This window comes from Lampetra planeri, chromosome 55 (genome assembly GCF_965212315.1).
Source record: "Lampetra planeri chromosome 55, kcLamPlan1.2.h2, whole genome shotgun sequence".
Classification (NCBI taxonomy): domain Eukaryota; kingdom Metazoa; phylum Chordata; class Hyperoartia; order Petromyzontiformes; family Petromyzontidae; genus Lampetra; species Lampetra planeri.
Window position 1 is genome coordinate 3,927,843 of NC_136161.1, and position 15,777 is coordinate 3,943,619.

General features: G+C 50.7%; 1 protein-coding gene across 1 annotated transcript in view; it reads left to right on the forward strand.

Moving 5' to 3' along the window:
• Positions 1-448: 448 nt before the first annotated feature.
• The window catches only part of NR2E1 (nuclear receptor subfamily 2 group E member 1), a 17,321-nt gene continuing 1,992 nt past the window's right edge, over positions 449-15,777 (forward strand). The window contains exons 1-5 of the mRNA XM_078617882.1: positions 449-470; positions 7,813-7,958; positions 10,271-10,358; positions 12,126-12,517; positions 14,078-14,183. Coding sequence (XP_078474008.1) covers positions 449-470; positions 7,813-7,958; positions 10,271-10,358; positions 12,126-12,517; positions 14,078-14,183 — 754 coding nt within the window. The remainder of the gene's footprint in view (positions 471-7,812; positions 7,959-10,270; positions 10,359-12,125; positions 12,518-14,077; positions 14,184-15,777) is intronic.

The following is a 15,777-nucleotide window of genomic DNA, read 5'->3' on the forward strand; positions in this document are numbered from 1 at the left end:
TATTGTATGGATGGGTGAGTGGCTGTGTGGGTGAGTGGTTCACTGGGTGGCTGAGTGAGTGGCTGAGTGGTCGAGTGAGTAGCTGAGTGAGTGAGTGGTTGACTGGCTGAGTGAGTGGCTGAGTGGTTGACTGTGTGAGTTAGTGGCTGATTAGGCGAGTGAGTGGGTGACTGGGTTAGTGAGTGGCTGAATGAAGAGTTCACTGGGTGAGTGAGTGGGTGAGTGAGTGGTTCACTGGGTGAGTGAGTTGCTGAGTGAGTGGTTCAGTGGGTGTGTGAGTGGCTGAGTGAGTGAGTGGTTGACTGCGTGAGTAAGTAGCTGAGTGGGCAAGTGAGCGGTTGACTGGGTAGGTGAGTAAGTGGCCGAGTGGGTGAGTAAGTGGTTGAGTGGGTGAGTCTAACCACACTTTTTTCCCCCGCCCCTTCTCCACCCTCTTTCCATAGAAGCCATGAGCAAACCGGGTTCGGCAAGTAAGGCACAAACCCTTACTAATACATACTCATCTACACACTCATATACACACACTCCCTTACTTACACACACACACCTACACACACGTATACACACACTCTGTTACTTACACATACTCACCTACACACACTTATACACACACCCTTACTAACACATACTCACCTACACACACTTATACACACACTCCCTTACTTACACACACACACCTACACACACTTATACACACACTCCCTTACTTACACATACTTACCTACACACACTTATGCACAAACTCCGTTACTTACACATACTCACCTACACACTCATATACACACACTCCCTTACATGCACACACACCTACACACACTTATACACACACTCCCTTACTTACACATACTCACCTACACACACTTATACACACACTCCGTTACTTACACATACTAACCTACACACTCATATACACACACTCCCTTACTTACACACACACACCTACACACATTTATACACACACCCTTACTAACACATACTCACCTACACACACTTATGCACAAACTCCGGTATTTACACATACTGACCTACACACTCATATACACACACTCCCTTACTTACACACACACACCTACACACTCATATACACACACTCCCTTACTTACACACACACACCTACACACACTTATACGCACACACCCTTACTAATACATACTCACCTACACACTCTTATACACACACTCCCTTACTTACACATACACACCTACACACACTTATACACACACCCTTACTAACACATACTCACCTATACACACTTATACACACACTCCCTTACTTACACACAACAACAACAACAACAACCGCCATTCGCCACTAAGTGGCGGTGACGTCACCACGACGCTTGTGCCAGGCCAAGTGCATCTTGAGGCCACGTGAAGTGTCGAACGCCCGCTGGCAGGAGGTCACGGGGCAGACCCAGCAGGTGCCACGGGTCGACTAACACTCATACACACACACACTTACATACACACACCTACACACACTTATACACACACACATACACACACACTTACATACACAAACACACCTACACACACTAATACACACACACTTACATACACACACCTACACACACTTATACACACACATACACACACTTAGATACACACACTCCCTTACTAACACAAACACACCTACACACACTCATACACACACACACTTACATACACACACCTACACACACATACACACATACACACACTTACATACACACACTCCCTTACTAACACAAACACACCTACACACACGCATACACACACACTTACATACACACACCTACACACACATATACACACACATACACACACTTACATACACACACTTACATACACACACACACTTACTAACACGCCCCCACCCTCCATTCGTGTACCTCGCTGGCCTCCAGAGGTGCTCGCGACCTCGCCAACGGCAAATTTCGTCACAAAGCGACACGTGGGGGGAGGCAGGGCGGGGGTGGGCGGGGCTTGGCGGCGGAGGGGGCATCTTTGTTCTAGATTTGAAGCTTTCGTGACTGCAAGTATTCATATTCTTAGGTTTTTTCGGTAAAGTCACGTAGGTAAAAGAAATCAAAATTAATAAAAGTAAAATAAAAAATAAAATAAAAATCACAACCAGGGGTAGTATCCCTTGGAATATCTCATTTACTTGATTACAGCAAGCGTGCTGTGACGGTTCCACCTGAAGACGGAAGCTTGTGTTGCCTCCGAAACGTCGTGATTTTTATTTTATTTTTATTTTACTTTTATTAATTTAGATTTTTTACCTACGTGACTTTACCGAAAAAACCTAAGAATATGGGCATCTTTGTCTTTGCGCGCGCGACTTTTTTTTTGACTCCGCTTCTCTTACCGCCCGATGGCTCAAACATCGCGACGCCACCGAAGTTCCCACTCCCGTCACGCGCGCGCGCGCTCGCTCCTAATTGGACTCGTAGACACCAAAGGCAAAAGCTTCCCCCACTTTGCACCCTCCCCGGTGTAGCCTCCGACGGGCTGTTAATGATGACGTCGACGATGATGACGATGACAACTACGATGACGACGACGACGATGATGATGATGACGACGACGACGACGACGACGACGATGATGACGATGATGGCGATGATGACGATGACAACGATGACGACAACGACGATGATGACGACGATGATGATGACGATGATGACGCCGATGACGACGATTTTGACGATGACGACGATGACGACGACGACGATGACGATGGTAACGACCATGATGACGACGACGATCATGACGATGATGACGACGAGGATAACGACGATGATGACGATAACGATGACGACGATGATGACGATAACGATGACGACGATGACGACGATGATGACTATAACGATGACGACAATAACGACAACGATGACGACGATGACGACGACAAGTCGACGACTATATTAATGGTGGCCAGGGTCGCCTCTGTCACAGAACTTCCAACACAGCAGCCCAGTGGGGCCCTCTTGCCCTGTGAGATTGACAAAACGACCAGTCGAATCATTGTATTTATGTACCGTAATGTTTACGAGATGTGTTTACCCCCGCCTTGTACTTTGCACTCGTTTCGTGTTTGTGCGTTCGTTGTTATTGTTGTCAATGCTCCTAACCGGTACATCTGTGACACAAAGAGCTTCATAGCTGTAGTAGTAGGTTTTTACCCTTTAAACTGGTACAAAACTGACACCTTTATACAAGGCATCATGTTTGCAATAACCACAACACAAGTAGTCAAAATGCAAACAAAAACAACTCTGATAATAATAATGATATGCACTGTCCTTGAAGTTGATTGGTCCACACCGAGACAGCTTTTCTTAGAGCCTAGTCTCCATTGGTGTTGGACCAGATGACGCCAAAAGGCGTACAACTCAAAAACAGCGCACTATCAGAGTATTGAGAGCTCGGGGTAAGCATTTACACTATGAGACCTCCTTTACCAGTGGCAAAAGACTAGGCTCTAAGGAAAGCTGTCTCGGGTGTGCACCAATCAACTTCAAGGACAGTGCATATTATTATCATTATCAGAGTTGTTTCTTTTTGTTTGCATTTTGACTACTTGTGTTGTGGTTATTGCAAACATGATGCTTTGTATAAAGGTGTCAGTTTTGTACCAGTTTAAAGGGTAAAAACCTACAACTATATTTTGCCACTGGTAACGGAGGTCTCATAGTGTAAAAGCTTCATAGCTCTTCAAATTCCTTCCTCCCTCCCTCCGGTACAGATTCGGATGATTCGAAATCGGCGCTGCGAGCCGGGGCACGGTGGCGGTGGGCTGTGTGGTCCCTCGTCCGCCTTTGTCTCTCTCCTCTGCTCATTCTGCCCCTCCCCCCAATACCCCCCCCCCCCCGTCTACCCTCCCCTGTGCGGTGATTGACAGCTCGGCTAATGAGTCGTGAGGCTCAGACAAATGCAGCTTCTGAGCGCAGTCAAGTTCAGTTTGAGCGAAACGTGGTTTGCTTTATTTGCCTCCACGCTCTCTCTAATTCCCCCCACCCCCACTCTCCCCCCCCCCTCTCTCCCACTCTCTCTCCCATTCTATGTAACTCCCCCACTCTATGTAACTCTCCTTTTCTCTCTTTTTCTCTCCAACTCTCACCCTAACTCCCCCCCCCCGCTCCCCCCTCTCGCTCTCTCCCCCTTTATCTAACTCTCTCTCCAACTCTCTTTCTCTCTATCCCTCACTCTGTGTCTTAAACTTCTCTCTCCCACTCTCTCGCATACTCCATCTAACTCGCTCGCACGCTACCTTAAACTCCTTTTCTCAAACTCTCTATCCCAGGATCTTTTTTCACCCCCCCCTCCCACTCTCTTGTTTTTTTTTACGATCAGAGGAAACAAGAAGATGCTCGGTTTAGTCGGCACTTTGCTTCGTTCATCATTTCGGTTTTTTTTAAATGAAAGATTTCACGTTTTGTACCATTGTGCATCAACATCAATCTGTGCTACTTTCTTCGTAGGCACAAACATCAACACGGAGAAGCACGCTCTGCCCCTCCTTCCTACCCCTTCCCTCTCTCTACCCCCCCCTCTCCCCCTCTACCCCCTCTCTCTACCCCCTCTCTCTCTCTACCCCCCCTCTCTCTCTCTCTACCCCCCTCTCTCTCTCTCTACCCCCCCTCGCCCTACTCTCACTACGGTCCCCCTGTTTTCTATGTAATTTTTTAAAACTCTTTCTAACGCTCACTCTCCCTTTTCTAACTCTCACACACACACACTCTCTCTCTTCAACGCTCTCCAACTCTTTCCAACTCTCTATATCTCCCTAACCCTTTCGTTCTCTCTCATTTTCATTTGTGTTGCTGGTGACTGTATTTCATATTGAAATCGCCTCCAGTGCAATTCCTGCTGGCGGCATAAAAAGTTGTTTAAAAGTCAAACAAAAAAAAGTCTCTCTCGCGAAATCACACTCTCCCACTCTCCCCTCAACTCTCTCTTTCAACGCTCACTCACCCTTTTCTAACTCTCTCTCTCTCTCTGGATTTGTAGCGTTTATTTTCATTTGTTTGCTGGTGACTTTGTGTATTTCATATCGAAATCGCCTCCAGTGCTGTTGCTGCTGGCGGCAATAAAAGTTGTTTAAAAGTCAAAGTCTCCCCCACTCTCTCTTTAACGCTCTCTTTCCAACTCTCACTAATCTCTTGAACTCTCTCTCTATTTCTCTCTCACACGCTCTCGAACTTCCACGTTTTCTCTGTTGCGTATCAGCTCTTAATATGCACGCGATCGTAGACCTCTGCATGTAGATACACAGTGCAACAGGATATTGACACTGGAGCAGGATGAATCAGAAGAGCTTGGAATATTTTTTTTATGACAGATGTACCGGTTAGGGGCATGGGGATCACAACCTTGCAGCAACAAACACAATTCATGATACAGGTTTTGTTGGGGTTAAATCGCGTAAATATAAAATGTGTGTCGTTAAACCCGCCACCACCCGACACAGCCAATGAGTAAAAGTTTGCCACGTAAACAGAACGTGGCCAATTCGTTACTAGTACAGCACTAACCGGTTGTGTGTTGTCGAGCAAATCCACAACATTTACAATCTGAGTACTGAGTACAATCACAATCAGTACGTTACTGGTACAGCACAACCCGCTTTGTGTGTTGTGGAGCAAAGCCACAACAATATTTACAATCTTCTTGGTTCTTTCGGTAAAGTCACGTATAAGGGAAATAATAAAATAATAAAAATGAAACATTATAGTATTTTATTATGTTTTATTTTTATTATTTTATTATTTCCCTTCTACGTGACTTTACCGAAAGAACCAAGAAGATAAATCCCTGCAGTGACGAAAGCTTTAAATCGAAATGTAACATTTACAATCTGAGTACCCTGACGTTTTGCCAGTCATTACCACCAGCATCATCAGGCGGCAGCCAGATCTGCGTGGAGAAATCCTGCTCCTGTTTCGTTCCTTAAATCGAGGCGTAGATGTGATGACGTCACAAGTGACGTCATCACATCTACGCGAAGTGGGGGGTGGGTGAGGGATTAAGGAATGCATCTAAATGACAATGGGTCTCCATTGGCGGCTGGGTTATTTAACGGGTTTAACGACACATTTAATGAACTTACACAATCTAACCCAAACAAAAACCCACATTGTGGATGATATTGGTCGCGAAAGCCTGCCGCGTTGTTAAACTAACAAGACACAATCCTCACAAACACGATAGGAGTGCAAAGTATCGCAAAAAGGTCTACGAATCACTTGTAAAAATATACACGTAACACTAAGCTACGATAAACTCAACTGTGTTGTATTGTTACGAGCTAAGGGCTTTCTCAGAAGCGACACTGGCCATCACGAACGATAGCAGTTCAGCAAAGCAGTGGCTTTATCATCGCGTGGGAATTTACAGCGGCAAAATCCTCTAAACAATTTTAGATTGGAAGCTTTCGTGACCGCAAGGACACACTTAAGCGGTTGTGCTTTCGCTACGTTGTCCGCCCACCTGAAGAAGGACGCTTGTGTTGAGTCCGAAACGTCGTGATTTCATTTAGTTTTCATTTTTTTACCGACGTGACTTTACCGAAAAAACCAAAGAATATGAATCCTCTACTTAATGTAGACGCAAGCGTAGAGCCCCGGGGTTTGCATCTGAGATTCAGGTGTAGTGAGTTGATGGATTCATCCTGCTCACCAGTGACTCACACAGAGAATCCCATAGGCTCACACAGAGAGTCCCATATGCTCCCACAGAGACCCATAGACTCCCACAGAGACCCACACAACTCACAAAGAGACCCACAGACTCACACAAAGACCCATAGACTGACACGGAGAGTCCCATAGACTCCCACAGAGACCCATACAACTCACAAAGAGACCCACAGACTCACCACACAGAGACCCACACAACTCACACAGAGACCTACAGACTCACACAGAGAACCACAGAGACTCTCCACACAGAGACTCACCACACAGAGACCCACACAACTCACACAGAGACATACAGACTCACACAGAGAACCACAGACTCACCACACAGACAACCCACAAATTCACCACACAGAGACCCACACAACTCACGCAGAGACCTACAGACTCACACAGAGAACCACAGACTCACCACACAGACAACCCACAGACTCACCACACAGAGACTCACAGAAACTCACCACACAGACAACCCACAAACTCACAGAGGACAACAACAAACTAAGCCGGGTGGTTGTCTCTGTGCTGTGTGTCGCGTCTCCCGCCCGCTCACCACCACTACCACCACCACCACTACTACCCCACCACTACCACCACTACTACCCCACCACTACCACCACCACCACGACTACCACCACTACTACACCACCACCACCCCACTACCACCACCACTACCACTACTACCACCACCACGACTACCACCACTACCACCACCACTGCCACTACCACTACTACCACGACTACCACCACTACCACCACCAACACCACCACTACCACCACCACCCCACCAACACCACGACTACCACCACCACCCCACCACCACTACCACCCCTACCACTACCACCACCACCACCACTACCACCACCACTACCACCACCACCACCCCACCACCACCACCACTACCACCACTACCACCACCACCCCATTACCACCACCACTACCACCACCACTACCACCACTACCACCACCACTACCACCCCTACCACTACCACCACCACCACTACCACCACCACTACCACCACCACTACCACCACCACAACTACCAACACCACCACTATCACCACTACCACCATGACCACCACCACTACCACCACCACTACCACCACCACCACGACCCCCCCGTGCCCCAGGCCGCCTGCTGGACGTGCCGTGTCGCGTTTGCGGTGACCGCTCCTCGGGCCGCCATTACGGCGTCTTCGCCTGCGACGGCTGCTCCGGCTTCTTCAAGAGGAGCATCCGGAGGAACCGCGCCTACGTCTGTAAGGCGTCCAGTCAGGTAGGGTGCGGTGGTGGTGGTGGGTGGCGGGGGTGGTGGTGGTGGTAGTGGGGGTGGTGGGGGTGGTGGTGGTAGTGGTGGTGGTGGGTGGTGGTAGTGGTGGTGGTGTTGGTGGGTGGCAGTGGTGGTGGTAGTAGTAGTGGTGGTGGAATGGCGGTGGGGTAGTGGTGGTGGGGCAGTCGTGGTGGTAGTAGTGGTGGTGGTAGTGGTGGTGGAGTGCTGGTGGTGGGGTGGTGGTAGTAGTGGTAGTGGTGGTGGTGGTAGTGGTGGTAGGGGTGCTGGTGGTGGGGGTGGTGGGTGGTGGTGGTAGTGCTGGTGGTGGGGTGGTGGTAGTAGTGGTGGTGGGGGTGCTGGTGGTGGGGGTGGTGGGTGGTGGTGGTAGTGCTGGTGGTAGTGGTGGTGGGTGGTAGTGGTGGTAGTGGTGGTGGTGTGGTGGTGGTGGTGGTAGTGGTGGTGGTGGAGCGCCGGGTAGCTAAAGCACAGCAAGATGGAACAGTAGGGGGGGGCACAGGTGGTGGTGGGGGTGGTGGTGCATCGGCCACTCGTCTCAGTCAGTCGACCCGTGGCACCTGCTGGGTCTGCCCCGTGACCTCCTGCCGGCGGGCGTTCGACACTTCACGTGGCCTCAAGGTGCACATGGCCTGGCACAAGCGTCGTGGTGACGTCACTGCCACTTAGTGGCGAATGGCGGTTGTTGTTGGAGTGGTGGTGGTAGTGGTGGTGGGGTGGTAGTGGTGGTAGTGGTGGTGGTAGCTGATGGGATGTCCGCGTGGTTTGTTCCTGCAAACTGAAACTCGAACCTGTTCAATGCTTCACCGAGCCAGGGCCAATGGCCCGGCCCATTGAGCTCGGAATCTCCGTTTCAAGGGCTGCTCACTTCCCCTTCAGATACAATCAGAAATGTTGAAATAAAAAACTATTCTTGTTCCGATTGTAATTATTTATTTACGAATCACCCCTCTCGCTCTGCTCAGTCGGCAGTCAGAAGGGTGGCTATGAGATGTTGACTACCTCGCCTGGTGTGCAGGAGGTCGTGGTATACAGGAGGTCGTTGGTTCGATCCCGACCCTGACGATGCCTTCCGCTGTAGATTTGGAGTCTGCGTTTCTCTCTCATCATCACGGTGGCTAGGAGATGTTGACGACCTCGCCTGGTATGCAGGAGGTCGTGGGTTCGATCTCGACCCTGACGATGCCTGCTGCTGTAGATTTGGAGTTTGCGTCTCTCTCTCTCCCCGTATTCGCGTGGATTTTTCTCCGGGTCCTCCGCTTCCCCCCCCCCCTCCACGTTTAGAATCAACGTCACCACGCGTTCAGAGTATTTGGCCACTGCTATAAATGTCCACGTGATTATGACGTCAATGATGACGTCGATGATGACGACGATCCCACGTGGTGGAGCTGCGATCGTTTGTGATAGCCAGGGCCGCTGCTTCAGAGCAGCTCACCAAAACAAAGATGCCTCGTATAGCCTGTAACAGACTGCTGGGACAAGTGCTGTTCGCGTGACGTTGATTCTAAATGTGGGAGGGATAAAACCGGAGGATCCGGAGAAAAATCCACGCGGCCACTGGGAGAGAGAAGAGAGAGACGCAAACTCCAAATATAAAGCAGCAGGCATCGTCAGGGTCGGTATCGAACCCACGACCTCCTACACACCAGGCGAGGTCGTTAACATCTCCTAGCCACCGTGATGATGATGAGAGCGAGACGCAGACTCCAAATCTGCAGCGGCAGGCATCGTCAGGGTCGGGATCGAACCCACGACCTCCTGCACACCAGGCGAGGTAGTTAACATCTCCTAGCCACCGCGGCGTTCCCTTAGCCGAGAGGTCACTCACCCACGCGCGGTGTCGTCGGCGTTGTTGTTGACACTGTTTGTGTGTGCGCCACTGAACACCAACGCAATCCATGACACGGGCAGTTGCAGAGCTGCACCTTTACCTTTGTCCGCTGGGTGTGATGTGACCCCCTCCCATCACCCTCCCCATCACCCCCTCCCCCATCACCCCCTCCCCCATCACCCCTCCCCCGAATCACTCCCGCCCCCATCACCCCCCCCCCCCCATCAACTCCCCATCAACCCCCCCATCACCCCCTCATCACTCCCTCCCCCATCACCCCCCCCCCATCACTCACCCATCACCCCCCATCACCCCCCATCACCCCCCCATCCCCCCCCCACCACCCCCCCATCACTCCAACATCACCCCCCCCCATCAACCCCCCCCCCATCACCCCCACCCCCCACCACCCCCCCCCCCCCCCATCACCCCCCATCATCCCCCACCACCACCCCCCGCGTGCCTGCAGGGCGGCTGCCCCGTGGACAAGAGTCACCGCAACCAGTGCCGCGCCTGCCGCCTGCACAAGTGCCTGGCAGCCAGCATGAACAGGGACGGTGAGGACGTGGTGGTGGTGGTGGCGGTGGTGGACGTGGTGGTGGAGGTGGACGTGGTGGTGGTGGAGGTGGTGGTTGTGGAGGCGGTGGAGGTGGTGGTGGCGGCGGTGGAGGTGGCGGTGGTGGACGTGGTGGTTGTGGCCGTGGTGGTGGAGGTGGACGTGGTGGTTGTGGAGGTGGTGGCCGTAGTGGTGGCCGTGGTGGTGGAGCGCCCTCTCGTGGTGAGAGGCAGGGGGGCAGGGGTGGGGAAGGGAGAGATGGGGAGGCAGGGGGAGGGTCATGAAGTAAAAACGTTCAAGCAGTCTATGTGCACCGGAGCGTAGCTTGTTAACCTGTAAGCGCGTTGTGTTGTGAGCTGCTGTGATGCCCCACCCAGCTCCGTATCTCTCGTTCAGAAGCGACCTTGTCCATCGCGACCTCAGTTTCTCCTCGTTGACATTCGTTCTCATCGCGTGGACATTTGATAGCAGCAGCAGCAGCAGCCAAAAAAACAACTCCATAAACGCGCGGTGACGTTGATTCTGAACGTGGAAAGGGGACAAATCGGAGGAATCCTTAAAGAAAAATCCACTCGGTCACAACGAGAGACTTTTGACTTTTTAAACAACTTTTTATTGCCGCCAGCAGCAACAGCACTGGAGGCGATTCCGATACGAAATACACAAAGTCACCAGCAAACAAATGAAAATAAACGCTACAAATCCAGAGAGTTTGAGAGAGAGAAAGTGGGAGAGAGAGAGAGTTATAAAAGGGAGAGTGAGCGTTGAAAGAGAGCGTTGAGGGGAGAGTGGGAGAGTGTGATTTCGCGAGAAAGAGAGTTAGAGAGATATAGAGAGATATATAGAGTTGGAAAGAGTTGGAGAGCGTTGAAGAGACTTTTGACTTTTAAACAACTTTCTATTGCCGCCAGGAGCAACTGCATTGGAGGCGATTCCGATACGAAACCCACAAAGTCACCAGCAAACAAATAAAACAAACGCTACGAATCCACGCGCTGTGGCGCTAAATGCGCCGCGCACAACACGAAAGAAAAGCCACGTGGTGGTGGTGGTCATCGCGCATGCCACGGTGACGAGCGAGCGCTTCAGAAGGCGAACACGAGGGTGCCGTCCACGCTGGTACAGAGAGGGGCTTTTCCAGCTCACCTGCGTTCGAAGAAGACACGCTGCACATCACCGACATGTGTGTGGTACGCGTGCTCCAGCCGGAGCCGCGCCTTGAGCAGGCCCCTAAACACAGCGAGAGAGAGAGACGCAAACTCCAAATATACAGCAGCAGGCATTGTCAGAGTCGGGATCGAACCCACGACCTCCTGCACACCAGGAGAGGTAGTTAACATCTCCTAGCCACCGTGATGATGGTGAGAAAGAGAGACACAAACTCCAAATATACAGCAGCAGGCATCGTCAGAATCGGCATCGAACCCACGACCTCCTGCACACCAGGAGAGGTGGTTAACATCTCATAGCCCCCGTGATGATGGTGAGAAAGAGAGACACAAACTCCAAATCTACCGCAGCAGGCATCGTCAGAGTCGGGATCGAACCCACGACCCCCTGTACACCAGGAGAGGTAGTTAACATCTCATAGCCACCGTGACGAGATGTTAAATAAATTTGCGTACTAAGTACACCCACAACAAGTTTGGGCAAGGCAGCAAAACGACACCACCAACAACAACAATCAGAATATTTTAGAATCGGAATCGTTATTTATTTATCTATCCCTCCTCCCCCCCCCCTCCCCCTCTATTCCCATCACGAACAGCCGTGCAGCACGAAAGGGGCCCACGGACATCGACCATCCGCAAGCAGGTAGCGCTCTACTTTCGAGGGACGCAATTTCACCACCACCACCAGCAGCAGCAGCAGCACCTCCACCACCACCACCACCAACAACAGCAACAGCAGCAGCAGCAGGCTGGGGTGGTGTCGGTGGTCGGAATCGCCCTGAGCTCGTCACCCGCAGCACGGACACCGCGGAATCCCGAAGGCGGCACCACCACCACCACCACAACCGCCACCACCACCACCGCCACCACCGTTACCGCTACCACCACCGCTACCGCTGCTGTGAGCCGCGTCTCGCCGACGGGAGCTCTCGGCTTCTACTCGCACGGCGGGAGCGGCGATGGGGTCGGAGCTCGAGGCGATGGCAAGGTGAGTGCTACCAGCCACTACCACCCACTGCCACCCACCACTCACCACCCACTACCACCCACTACCACGCACTACCAGCCACTACTACCACCCACTACCACACACTACCAACCACGACCACCCACTGCCACCCACCACTACCAGCTACTACCACCCACTACCACCCACCAACCATGCACTAGCACCCACTACCAGCCACCAACCACCCACTACCACCCACTACCACCCACTACCACCCACTGCCACCCACCAACCACGCACTACCACCCACTACCACCCACTACCACCCACCACTCACCACCCACTACCACCCACCACTCACCACCCACTACCACCCACCACCACGCACTACCATCCACTACCACCCACCAACCATGCACTACCACCCACCACTTACCACCCACTACCACCCACCACTACCACCCACTACCACCCACCACTCACCACCCACTACCACCCACTACCACCCACCACTCACCACCCACTACCACCCACCACTCACCACCACCCACCAACCACTACCACCCACCACCCACTACCACGCACTACCACCCACCACTCACCACCCACTACCACCCACTACCACCCACCACTCACCACCCACTACCACCCACCACTCACCACCACCTACCAATCACTACCACCCACCACCCACTACCACCCACTACCACCCACCACTCACCACCCACTACCACCCACTACCACCACCACTACCACCCACTACCACCCACCACTACCACCCACTACCACCACCCACCGCGCACCCGAACAGCATGAGAGGCGCTCGTAGCGCCGGTGTCCACGGTGGATGTCCATCGCAGCACATCTCATTGGTTGGCTCTCCGCGGTGATGTCACAATGAAGCGCGGTCACGTGACGTGAGTGAGAGGCGGGGGGGGGTACTCTGAACTTCCCGGTGGTCTTGTAATGAAAAGGCGCTTGGCGATTATGGTGGTAGTGGTGGTGATGATGGTGATGATGGTAATGACAGTGACGACGGTGATGGTGATGATGATGCTCGTGAGAATGACGACGACGATGGCGGTCGTGATGATGGCAGTGGTGATGACGTTCACGGGGCTGGTGGCGGAGCTGGTGATGGTGGTGATGATGGTGTTGATGAGTGATGATGATGGTGATGACATTCACGGGGGTGGTGGCTGTGCTGGTGATGATGATGGTGTTGATGAGTGATGATGGTGATGTCGTTCACGGGGGTGGTGGCGGTGATGGTGATGACAGTGACGATGGTGTTGATGAGTGATGATGATGGTGATGACGTTCACGGGGGTGGTGGCGGTGCTGGTGATGGTGATGATGGTATTGATGAGTGATGGTGATGAGTGATGATGATGATGGTGATGACGTTCAGGGGTGGTGATAGCGGTGCTGGTGATGATGGTGATGATGGTGGTGATGAATGATCATGATGGTGATGACGTTCACGGGGGTGGTGGCGGTGCTGGTGATGATGGTGATGATGGTGGTGATGAGTAATGATGATGATGATGGTGATGACGTTCACGATGGTGGTGCTGGTGGTGTCGCTGTCTCCCCCAGTACTCCAGCGACGGCGTCTGTCTCAGTGATGGAGGTTCCTCGTCCCACAACACCCCATCTCTCCCCTCCGTGCCATCGCTTCCCGTCTCTGCGGAGGTCGGTCTGTGTGAGGAGGAGTCTTGAGTTGCCCTTCCTTCTCGACGCCAACTCACACCGCACTCCCATCACGGACACCCAAAAAAAAACAAAAAACAAAGACCCGAACTCTCCAACTCCGTTCCCCTTAAATTTCCATTTCAAGCTTTTCGTGACTGCAGGGATTCGTATTCTTGGTTCTTTCGGTAAAGTCGCGTAGAAGGGAAACAATTAAAGAATACAAATATAAAACGTAATAAAATTCTCACGAAGTTTCGGCCACAACGCAAGCAGCAGCCATTGTCATCAGGTGAAGAACAGGTCTGTCGGAAAGACAGCGTCCTAATGAACACCGCTAAGCTTGGCAGCGTATTTTAAGCTGGTGGGAGGAGCAGAGCACGAAATGTTGCGTCGTGAAACCCACCAGCGCCCGACACAGCCAATTAGTAAGGGGGTTGTCACGTGAACAACAAACCGCCAATTAGTTACCAGTATAGTGTAGTGTATAGTGTAGTGTATAGTGTAGTGTATAGTGTAGTGTATAGTGTAGTGTATAGTGTAGTGTATAGTGTAATATAGTGTATAGTGTAGTATAGTGTATAGTGTAGTGTATAGTGTAGTGTATAGTGTAGTGTATAGTGTAGTGTATTGTGTAGTGTATTGTGTAGTGTATAGTGTAGTGTATAGTGTAGTGTAGTGTATAGTGTAGTGTATAGTGTAGTGTATTGTGTAGTGTATAGTGTAGTGTATAGTGTATTATAGTGTATAGTATAATATAGTGTAGTGTATAGTGTAATTTAGTGTAGTACAAAGTGTAGTGTATAGTGTAGTGTGTAGTGTATAGTGTAGTGTATAGTGTAATATAGTGTTGTGTATGGTGTAATATAGTGTAGTGTATAGTGTAGTGTATAGTGTAGTATATAGTGTAATATAGTATAGTGTAGTTTATAGTGTAGTGTATATTGTAGTATATAGTGTAGTGTATATTGTAGTATATAGTGTAGTGTATAGTGTAATATAGTGTAGTGTATATTGTAGTGTATAGTGTAGTGTATAGTGTAATATAGTATAGTGTAGTGTATAGTGTAATATAGTGTAGTGTATAGTGGAGTGTATATTGTAGTGTAGTGTGTTGTGTAGTGTATAGTGTAGTGTATATTGTAGTGTAGTGTATAGTGTAGTGTATAGTGTAGTGTAGTCTACTACTTCAGCCCACCGGTGTGTTGGAGAGTAAATCCACAACATTTACATTTTGAGTAGTACGACGTTTCGCTGGTAATTGCAACCAGCATCATCAGGCGATGTGCCAGAATAGTGAAGCAATCCACCTGCTTCCGATCTTAAACAGAGCAAGATTAACCCAATCAAGGTGCAGAGATCAAAGGTGGAGGAGGAGGATGGAGAGAGGCATTGTAATTCTATAACGTATTAGTAATCGGTTAATTAGTTTGTGTTTCCTCTATAAAGAATTGTAATTGTAAGGTGTATTACTTAATAACACACTTCCGCATTAGGCCCTGCAGCTGTCAAAGTGGTTAACATTAATTGCATTTCTCTCAATTTCAATGGAATTCTAGAATTGGTCTGGGCCAGCAATAATTCGTTTTGCACAACACTTCAACGTT